Here is a 10,746-nt window from a genome sequence, read left to right as displayed (position 1 = left end):
CTGACCCGACCTTGTTTATGAAAACTGGGAAGTGTTTGCTTGCTATAAAATCTCTCTATCGCACCCATACGACAATTTTTTTTCCTACTCTCGGTTCCCCAAGGAGATGACATGAATCTACGTCGAAGCTCTGTCGATTCCGCCTCGATGAAGAAACTCAAGGAGGATTGAAGTCTGAAAGGCCAACTCGAAGACGAAGCATCATCTCCAACCCGAGCGATGAGTGCCCTCTCCCAACTCGAGTGGGAGGCAGAAGGGAGTCGGATTGAGAGGCTCGTCGCTGAAGCATGGAGGGGATGGCCGCGTAGTCGCAAGAGGGAAAGAATCACCAAGCAAGTAGGCCGTAAGAGGAGTTACATACATACTATAGTATACATGAGTAAAACCAGATGAAAATCCTAGAGGAGTTGGAGTAAATACAACAATTTGGGTAACTGGACTTGGAATCTGAAATTTCATTGAGATTTGGGCCCAAATAACAATTATCCAATCCAATGGCCGGCCCCCCCTCTCTCTCTCTCTCTGTGGTGTAGTTCTTCCTCTGGCTCTCTTCTCCTGCCCCAAACATCTCACACCGCCGCCGCCGCCGCCGCCGCCGAGGGTTAGGGTTTGTGGCCGGAGATCCCTCGGATTCGATTCCATTCGAGTCGAATCGAAGAGAAGAGAATCGATAGAGATGGACGCGCAGCGTGCCCTGCTTGACGCGCTGATGGGTTCGTCGCGGGACCTGACGGAGGAGGAGAAGAAGGAGCACCGGGAGGTGGCGTGGGACGACCCCGACGTGTGCGCCCCCTACATGGCCCGCTTCTGCCCCCACGACCTCTTCATCAACACCAAGAGCAACCTCGGAGTATGCCCAAAGATCCACGACCCGGCGCTCAAGCAAAGGTTTTTATCCTTTCTTATCTAGATTTCGATTTCGATTCATCATCCCCTCCCAACCAACATATGTTTGCAGCTTCGAGTCCTCCCCCCGCTACGCCGCCGCCCTCCCCAAATTCGAGGCCGACCTCGCCCACCGCTGCGAGAGGCTGGTCTGTGTTCCTCTTCCTCTTCTTCACACACAGATTTGCATCTACACAGACATGGTGGTGCTATTTTGGTTGAATTATCTATCCAGATTCCAACGCATCTCTCTTTCTGCTGCTGCTGCAGGTCCAGGACCTTGATAAGAAGATCAGGCGCGGCCGCGACAGGCTGGCCCAGGACGTCGTGGAGGTGCCGCCCCCCGCCGCCCACGCCGAAAAGGTCGAGCAGCTCGCCATTCTCGAAGAGAAGATCAAGAAGCTGCTCGAGCAGATTGAGCAGCTCGGTGACACCGGCAAGATCGACGAGGCCACCGCGCTCATGAGGAAGGTAGACCCCCCTGGCCTTCTCTTTGTGTTTACTAATCTTACTTAGGGTCTGCTTGGATTGAATTCAAGCCTGGGGCTGCCCTACCAATTAATTAATTGGCGTTGGCGTGCTTTCGATAGTGATCCACGCCAATTTTTTGGCAGCCTTTGTACATCCGCGGGTTGCCGAATCGCTGGCGGCGAAAACCTACGCCAAATTATTCGCGTGGCCAACTTTGGCAAGGCTAGCACGGACAGTGAACGAAACATCGTCTTACTGATTATTACCAGCCATTGGTGATAATTACATGATGCCTCAACCAAAGCTTCTGTTCCTGGCTTGCAGGTGGACATTCTCAACCTCGAGAAGTCGGCTCTGACCCACCAGATTGAGACCAAGCTCTCCATGGTCCCGCAAGAGAAGAAGATGGAGCTCTGCGAGCAGTGCGGCTCCTTTCTCGTCACCAACGATGTCCTTGAGAGGACGCAGTCCCATGTCACTGGCAAGCAGCACATTGGTTATGGTCTGGTCAGGGAATTCCTCGCCGAATATAAGGTCAGTTGTAACTAGTGGTTGCGCCAAAAGAGAAGAATGTTCTTCTGCTTTATGAGCCAAGTTCTGATGGTAGTTGCTTTTTCAGGCTGCGAAAGAAGCGGAGAAGCTTGCAAGGGAGAAGGAAGCAGAGGAGCGTCTGAACCGGGAGAGAGGCCACCATAACAGAGGCCACCGCGACGACTATAGGGAGAGGTCCAGGGAGCATGACCGTGACCGCTACTATGAGCGAAGCCGTGACAGAGAGAGGCCCTATGAGCACGGAGGTAGAGGGTCAGACTATAGAGGCGGTTCCTATAACAGCCGCAGGGATTCTGAAAGGGCGAGGCCCAGAGATAGGAACGGTGGTGATTTTTCAAGAAGAGGAGACCCGGGGAGGGTGAGGAGCAGGTCCCGATCTCCGGGGAGGCATGGTTATTAATCATTTCAAGTTATGAGACTCGTGAGGTAGACCATTATGCTCCTTTGCTTATTCATTCAGTCGCAATGTCTGAGTGCTGTCATGATTAAATTTAAACCTTACTCTGCTCTAGCAGCTTTTTGTTGAAACCATACCCCTATGGTCTTCCTTTTATTATAGAGAGGATAAAAAACAGAGGAAGGTACCATCTGTTCTTGGCAATATTTCTGTGTTTATTACATCTTACGTGCACTCTGAGATTGTGTTTCCCAGTCTAGGAACTGAAAAAATGTTGTTTGATATGATTGAGCTGAAAGCCGTGTGATGATACTATCATCCTATCCTAGGCAGGTATTCCGTAACCTCTGTCTGTCTTACATGTTAAAATGATTGATTGATTGATGACATACAAGGTTTGGTTAGGACCTGGAAGAAACACTAGACAGGTAACCTCTGTCTTGTACTACATGTTAAAATGATTGATGATATATACAAGGTTGGGTTGGGTCGGACCTGGAAGAAACAGTAGGAAGGTAACCCGTAATCTCCGTCTTATACATGTTAAAATGGTTGATGATACGACCTGGAAGAACAGTAGGCAGGTAACCCGTAACCTGTCTTGCATGTTAAACTGATGATATATGCAAGGTTCGTTTAGGACATGGAAAATTCAGGTTAACATTATAGGAGATGGGTTTCTGAAGGCCCAGTCTTGTACGTACAGGATTTAATTTACACTGCCAGTAGAGATTTTGTGTGTAGTGCGCCAGGCATTTCTTCTTGACAGATTTAAAAAAATGACATTGACTAGTATCTGCAGTAGGTGTATCGTACAATCGTTAAACACGAGGATGGTCGACATTGGGATTTCTTTCAGTCTAGGAAGTGAAAAATTGTTGTGCGATAGAGCTCAAAGTCTTGAGATGATGATAGCACTATCGTATCATCCTAGGCAGTGCAGGTAAAACCGTAACCTCTGTCTCCGTCTGTCGTCTGTCTTACATGTTTAATTGAAATTGACAACATACATGGCTGGGTAAGGAGGGAACCTGGAAGAATTAGCCGCAGGTGATATTTTGGCACAAGAACAAGAGGTAACAACATTATAGGGCATCCGTTTTTGTATACCCAGCCAACTTCTTGTTGTTGTTTATCAAGAGACGAGCATGGTCTATCTTGTCTTGATAAGATATATGATGGTCATTAGTATTCATCATCAATCAATCTTTAAATAATACAGGATTGGATCGTCAACTTGGGACTTGTTGGTACATCAACCTGAAGAATTCCAGCGAGTGTTGTTGGCCGGTGCATGCCACAGAGATCAATGCCAGATTTCAATTACAGAATCACCCTTTTGGGCGTTGAGAATTCAAACGGTTCAGACTTGAATTTGAGCTTTGAGCGGACTTAAACGTTTTCAAGTTGTATTTTCTCGCAAATGCAGGCACATGTACCAAGTGACGTGTGATGTGATGATGTAAGAATTTGAGCTTTGAGCGGACTTAAACGTTTTCAAGTATGTTTAAGTTGTATTTTCTCGCAAACGCAGGCACATGTACCAAGTGACGTGTGATGTAAAAACAAGCTTGAAACATTAGTGGTATTTGTTTGCTGGCTGTGTTGGTTCAAATATGAAACGCGGATCACTTCCTTCTACCACACGAGACAAACCCGTTAACAACCATCAGTAATAACAAATACTTGCCCCAGGTGTGAAATATAATTTGGGCACATGGTTTGTTAGGTCCTAGATCTGACTATCGAAACTTGTCTTGTAACTTGGTAAGCCATAAAAATTATGTCTCTAGACTCATTATCAAATGAGCTTTCAAAACATAATTTTTATGTCATATTATACATGTTGCACTAGTTAAATCGATGACCTAAATTTTTCATGGCGGACGGACTTGTTCGCATCAAGAGGGAGTAAGCAATTATAATTATCATCACATTCAAAACATCTGTGCACGGAGTTGAAAAACAAAACAAAAACATCTGGGAATATAGTATCTAAAAACACAAGAGTCGTCGTCAAATGTACAAACACAAGATCCATCAGAAGAATCCTTGTTCAAAACAAATGCTGCTATGCATACACCAAGAAATAGAATGCCTTCATCGCCCCAAGAATGCAGCACACCTCTAGACCAACATGCCAGACGGCTTTTCTTACCTGCCTCATGAAGATGCTCCTTCTAGTGCTCCAGTAATAATCGCTTGAAGCTATGTTAGCAAATTACCAAGAGAAGAAGGAAGAGCTACAAGTGTTAAAAAAACACAAACACAGGACAGACAACTCAACAGCATAAACTGCCACCAAGTTAGGGGCCAAAATCCTTCACGTACCAGAAACACCAAAGCCTAAAAGTTCTAACGAATTCCATGAAATCTTGCTACCAGAACCAATCATCAACAACCCAAAATCCAACTCATATTTGACTGTAAAATGATACCAACCAGAACCAATCTCTTATATAACACCAAAACAACTTCTTGATCCATGCTGAAATTCTGTCATCATGTCCCCCAAAGAGCACCTCATAAATATGACCAAATTTGGACCAGCTGCTAAAATAGCCAGCCAATGAACCTCGAGAAAACAAGTCTACTTGACCAACTCCAACAATTGTGACACCTAACTGCAGCCTCATGTGAATGCTAGTAACTGCATCATCCATCCACTCCACTATATAATCACAACATTTACACCAAATATCCCCAAGACAAGAATCAAATATCTTACTAAACAACAGTCTCATATCAATTTCATATCCCCATTCACCTCAAGACCAACATCAACAATCTCAGGTAATTCTCTGCAAAGCCACATAAATAAACTGTCTAAAATCCATAATCCATAATGTTATCTAATCAAATACAGAGAGGTCGGTCCATGTCATGCCTCTAGTCATATAACATCATCCACCAATATCCTCACAACAGATTCATGACCCCAAACATGTCCTTTAACAAGGACAATTAATTATTGGTCCCCAACAACGGTAATTATCAAGATAACTAACAACCAACTGACTTGCGAGTACTAGTAGCTAATAAGCGGCATAATGTTTCTCACTAGTCATACCAAACCAAACACTAGTGTCACGCGGCACCACCTCAAGTCTGCATGTAAACCCATGTTAGTGCCGCACGATGCAAATATCAAACAAGACCAGTAAGAGAAACGTCACACCAGGTGACAAGAGACATACTGTGATACCACCTAGTGGTGGTAATAACCGCCTCCAGAATGCCCGCCGCCTCTATGGTGTGGTCGGAATGCACCCCTACCATATTGCTGCATAACATGGGAGAGAAAAGTAGAAGCCAGATAATTAGACAAATAGGGATAACCAAACTTCACCAAGGTACATTATACTTACAGCTGGGGCAGGGGGCGGGGCATGGGCATGGGCATGGGCATGGGCATGGGCATGGGCAGGGGGCGGGGGATGACCAGGACCAGGGCCATAGTGATCACGTGAATAACCACCCCTCGTCCCAAAAGAGTCTGCAATGGCAATATACAATGAGAAACTATCACAAAATAAGATCAAAGGGGCATAGCAAAATGGTTACAACATAGGATTACAACCTCTGTCGCGGTCCCCTCCAGGAAATGGTGGCTGGTCATAATGACCAAAACGGTTCCCTCCAGGAAATGGCGGCTGCTCGTAATGGTCAAAGCGAGGGCGCACACGAGGAGGACCATGCTCAAAGTATCCAGGAGGACCGGGTTCCTATCATACAAAAAGCAAGTTCAGTGCAGATGGTACAGAGAACTACTTAGGACTTAATATAGTAATAAATATTGTAACAAACCATGTGAGAATATGGCCTCTTAGCACCATGCCGAACATCTTCATAGAGATATGGGTTTTCACCAAAGGGTCTACCAAAATCACCCTCGGGCTCAAATGTTGGCCCTCTAGGTGGATGATGATATCCTCTCCCCTGCCCTCTATCAAAGAAATCATGCTGCCTTCCTGAGGAAGGTTCCCATCTACCCCCTGCGAATATTAGTCAGCATTGTAAAAAAAGCGCTCAAAAGGTTGAAGGAGTAAATTTGTGTTTTTGAATCGAAATAGGCAGCCCACCTCGAAAGGCAGGAGGAGCCTGCCTGGCTCGGAAATCAGAGGGTGAAGCTTCAAAACTGTTGTTACTGTATGCAGAATTAAATCTGCCACCACGACCAGGAGTATGAGTATTGAAACCCCTATCACCATGGAAACCTTCCCGGCGAGGGGCAGCTCTTCCCCTATTAAAACCTCTACCTGCACAGCCATAGAAGTCAACAAACAAATCCTCATATAACAACACAAGCAGCCAAGGAATTCGGGAGGGGGCACAATTACTTACCAGGCCTGTTAAAACCAGAACCAGGATGTCCAATTCGAAACCCGCCACTCATTTCACCTTTCACAGCCTGACTTTTAGGTAGAGGGTTCGAAAGTCTAACCCTTACTTTTAGCTAAGTTAAAAACACCAAAATTATCTATCACTTATAAGCATCAACACAAGGACATGTGAGCACATTGTTTGGTATACATGAAAACAAAGACGGCACCATTCCAAACCAGAAAAATACCTTTGCTTTTCCATCATCACCCAGTTCGGTGTTGTTGGTGGCTTCAATACAAGCAAGAGCCTCCTCATGGGTCGAGAAGTTGACAAATCCAAAATCGTTTCTTTTAGCACTAGACATATTGCGAGCAAGCACAACCCGTTCTATCAAACCATAAGCTCTGAATCGGTTTTTAACACGCTCTTCATCCCAGTATGGTGGAAGCCCATCAATAAAAACTGATTTGACCTGCAGCATGAAAAAGTATTCAACGGCATGACAAATCGTAGACTTGCGATGGTTGGACATGAAAACCAAATAATTAACAAGCAGCTAAATATGAGCATCATTGTAAATCATAACTCTTGGATAAACTACAAATAACTAACCAATAGGTTTAAGACCATTATTGCAAGTACAATGACATCTTTCTATACTTGTCACTTAATTCACTAACCCCATCAATAAAAATTGAAGGCAACTTGCTTATACAACAATCCTGTGTATATACAGAACGGAAGCATGGTAAAGTAGTTAAGCACCTGGGCCATAACTTCTGCATCTGCTTCTTTTATTGGCTCTGCAAAAGCAACTTTTGCAGTTCTCTCAGGATGACCAAATAGAGCATCTGGTTGCTGCAGCCTTTTGAATGCAAGCATCGCATCCGCGTGGCAAGAAAACTCGAGAAATGCAAAACCACGGCTCTGGCCTTCGTTTTGAGTATCAGGAACAAGAGTTAAGCTTTGAACTCCTTCTACCCCATAGTCAAGCAGCCTCTTCTTAATCTGGAAAATAAAGGCACAGAATCAGCAAATTACTTATTAACAGGCAAGCTCGTGATTGCGCATATTATTGAAGGAAAACATACAGCTTCCTTTGTCCACGTATTGCAAATATTGCCCAAGAAGAGTGTATCGTTGTCCTCGCTAGCAGCGACACCACAACGTTTGCCATGTATCTGCAGCAAAATAAAAGAAGAACATGTATCACACATCCCACAAACAATCGGATAGATATCGCATTACAGAACATTGTATCCTAACATTTTTTTTCAAAGTGAAAATGTGAGGGGAGCTGAGGTATTACCATAGGATTCTTCACCTCAGCAAGCGCCCGAGCCACCTGGTGTTTGTTTGCAAACCTGACGAACGCAAAGCCCTTGTTCTTGTTGGTGGATAAATCCTTGTGGAGACGGACCTCCACAACATCACCGACGTGCGCAAACACCTTCCTAATATCCTCCTCGACGGCTTCACGGTCCAGCCCTCCCACAAAGATCTCTAGCTCCTTTTTGCGCTGCCTGTTCTTGGCCATGTCTGACATAACCTTGCGCTCGTCCTCTTGCTGTTTGACCTCAGCTGCAGCCTCCGCGGCCCTAGCACGGTGCTCTTCCTGTTTGCTCTCAGCTGCAGCCTGCCCGTCGTCGTCCTCTCCTTGTTTGATCTCAGATGCGGCCTGCCCTTCACCAACAGAGACAGAGTCGTCGAAAATGACCTCTTCAGGGTCCTCCTCTTCCTGCTCAGCATCCATTTGTTGTTGGTGGAATGGGTGCTTATTTTCTGAATTATCATCATGAGTTGCAGCAAGCATTTGTCCCTGGTGGAGTGGGTTAATAGCGTGAGTGTGTTGCTCATTTTGTGTGTCAGCGCTTGAAGTATGTGCAGGAACATCAGTCTTGACCGCTACATCATCATCGTCGTCGGCTTTTTCACCCTCCTGCTCTATTATCACCTGTGGCTGTGCTGCCTCGTTCTGTACCGTTTGCTTGTCTGCGTATGTTGCTGCCTCTTGTTCTTCTTGTGTAGGGACTGCTTCTTCTTCTTGTTCCTCTGCGGGCGTATCATGAGGCTCTCCAGCCTCCACCTCCATTTTCTCCTGCTGCTGCTGCTCATCATTATTGGTAGCAGACGCAGACGCAGACGGCATGTCGGCCTCACTCAGCAGCTCATGGGGTTTGTTGTGGAGCAGTGTGATTGAGCTTGGCTCCTCCTCCTTGATGTGCTGGTGGACTGTGGTTGAGCCTGGCATCATGACATGACATTCCATTAGAATAGAATAGAATAGAATAGATAGAAGGCGGGCAAAGCAACATATTTACACTATGTAGTGGGAGTAATAAGACTTGTGTGTAAGAGCAAGTAACTAGTAAATCACGAGACGAGAGACCCATCCATCAACGCTTGCTTGTATTTGTATGTAGAGTAGTGGAAAGGAAACATATACAGAGTAGGTAGGTACTTGTTACTTACTAGATATGTCTGGCGAGGAGGCGCAGTGCTGCGGGGATGCGTCTGGCGAGTCAGAGATCTCAATCGTCTCTCGCCCGGCAAAAGCAGAGGCAGAGGCGGCGGCATCTGGAAAGAAGAAGAGGAGACGGGCAGTAATAACAAGGAAAGTTGAAAACTTTTATTTAGGTAGGGCGGAGGGAAGAGGAATACCTTGGGTGTGGGTGAGCTGCTCCTGCTCGTGCTCCTGCTCCTGCTGGGCGGCGTCGGGAGCCTCCTCCGGCGCGGGTTCTGCGGGCGGGCGGGCGGGAGCAAGCAAGCAAGGAAGGGGATTGCTTGGTTAGACACAGAGAGAGAGAGAGAGGAATGAAGGTGGTGGGGGAAGAAAGAAAGAAAGAAAGAAAGGAAGGAAGGAAGCACCTGCGGCGGGAGGCGGCGGGGTCTTGGCCGCTCGGCCACGCCCACGGCCGCGGCCTCGTCCCCGGGCCCGTCCTCGTCCTCGCCCGCGACCGGCCGCCGGCGCCATGCTTCTTGGCTTGCTGATGAAGGAGTGGAGTTGGGGGCTAGGGTTGGGGACAGACAGATTTGGGAGGGGAGGGCAAGGAGTTGGGGATTTCTTTCCTTTTCCTATTTATTTTATTATTATTAGTTGAAGAAGATGGAGATGGACAAGTGGTAACAGTGACACCCACGCGTTAAGTAAGCCAAGAAAATAAATAATATAATAACTTCTCCTCCTCATGCGCCATTTTTATCGCCTGGGCCTATTTTTTAATCAATCATAAAAACAACTATTATATGTCTTCTAATTTGCAATGTTTACTTCATTTTTTGTTTTCTATGCCGCATCACCTTTACAAATTACACAACCCTACTTCTTACTATGGTATATAGTTAGAAATATGTGAAACAACAACTATTTCCTCTCACATAACAAACCAGGATGTTAACCTAGCAATGGCAATAAAAAGCAGCACCACCACACCCATGTACATACCAATTCAATCCAATCTAGAATCAAACCTGCACAAAACACACTTGGCTTTAATTTGTCTCCAAACACTACAACACGGTTGTCAATATGAGGTGTTTTCGTAAGAGTGTTTCTATAAACTAGGTGATACCCCGCGCGTTGCTGCGGGACCTCTTCGCTCGAATTGAACTAGTGTAATGATTTGAATAAAAACCCTAAATGCGCTAAAAATCCAAAATAAACAATGTAATAGCAAAGAGAGTAGGTTCTCCGTTGGTAGTAGATTGGGTCTTGTCACAGGCGGAGGACGCGGTAGGGCGAGGTGGGGCTCCCGCCCTACCTTGATTTTTGGGAAAAAATTACTAGGTATACCTATACGTATATCAGTCCATCCCTACGGATCGAATCGATCAATAAAACTCCCGTGAAACGATTTACTGGGCCTCGGCCTGGTTGGGCCGTCACAGGCTCAAAGCGTATCAGGCTGGCTTCTCTCGATCCACTCAGCCACGCGCCCACGCACGCGAAACGCTCCAGAGGATCAGAACCCTCGCTCGAAGCCTCGAACAGATATAGGGAGTGCACGACGGCGGCGCGAACCCTAGCACGGGACGACGGCGGGGCGAGGGCGGCGGCCAGAAGGAGCTTGGCGGCTCGCCGTGCGGGGGCGAGGGCGGCGTTCAGCCCGACTGCA

At 46.4% G+C, this 10,746-nt stretch overlaps 2 protein-coding genes across 7 annotated transcripts; one reads left to right on the top strand and one right to left on the bottom strand.

The window, feature by feature from the left end:
• Positions 1-498: 498 nt before the first annotated feature.
• LOC109733666 (uncharacterized) lies at positions 499-3,906 on the top strand. Of its 6 annotated transcripts, XR_012183523.1 has the most exons (9): positions 499-888; positions 959-1,034; positions 1,156-1,356; positions 1,681-1,890; positions 1,976-2,334; positions 2,424-2,489; positions 2,561-3,248; positions 3,329-3,381; positions 3,528-3,906. XR_012183523.1 is itself a non-coding variant. In XM_020292892.3 (6 exons), exons 1-5 carry the CDS (start codon positions 677-679, stop codon positions 2,306-2,308), a joined length of 1,032 nt encoding a protein of 343 aa, XP_020148481.1. In that variant the 5' UTR covers positions 499-676; the 3' UTR covers positions 2,309-2,334; positions 3,528-3,906. The 6 variants fall into 6 exon arrangements, 1 of the variants encoding a protein (XP_020148481.1); XR_012183522.1 differs by having other exon boundaries at positions 2,424-3,248; XR_002225685.4 differs by lacking the exons at positions 2,561-3,248; positions 3,329-3,381.
• A 1,213-nt stretch (positions 3,907-5,119) lies between these two features.
• Positions 5,120-9,718, bottom strand: LOC109733665 (uncharacterized). The gene is made up of 14 exons (XM_020292890.4): positions 9,500-9,718; positions 9,293-9,370; positions 9,104-9,208; positions 7,941-8,875; positions 7,723-7,812; positions 7,397-7,639; positions 6,879-7,103; positions 6,650-6,761; positions 6,388-6,564; positions 6,113-6,300; positions 5,886-6,030; positions 5,674-5,801; positions 5,503-5,588; positions 5,120-5,413 (listed from the first exon to the last, which is right to left on the bottom strand). The coding sequence occupies exons 1-13, from the start codon at positions 9,603-9,605 to the stop codon at positions 5,514-5,516; spliced, it is 2,607 nt and encodes an 868-aa protein (XP_020148479.1). The 5' UTR covers positions 9,606-9,718; the 3' UTR covers positions 5,120-5,413; positions 5,503-5,513.
• Between the last annotated feature and the right edge of the window lie 1,028 nt (positions 9,719-10,746).

This window comes from Aegilops tauschii, chromosome 5 (genome assembly GCF_002575655.3).
Source record: "Aegilops tauschii subsp. strangulata cultivar AL8/78 chromosome 5, Aet v6.0, whole genome shotgun sequence".
NCBI lineage: Eukaryota > Viridiplantae > Streptophyta > Magnoliopsida > Poales > Poaceae > Aegilops > Aegilops tauschii.
The sequence above is the reverse complement of the archived record's forward strand: the minus strand, read 5'-3'. Positions and strand labels throughout refer to the sequence as shown.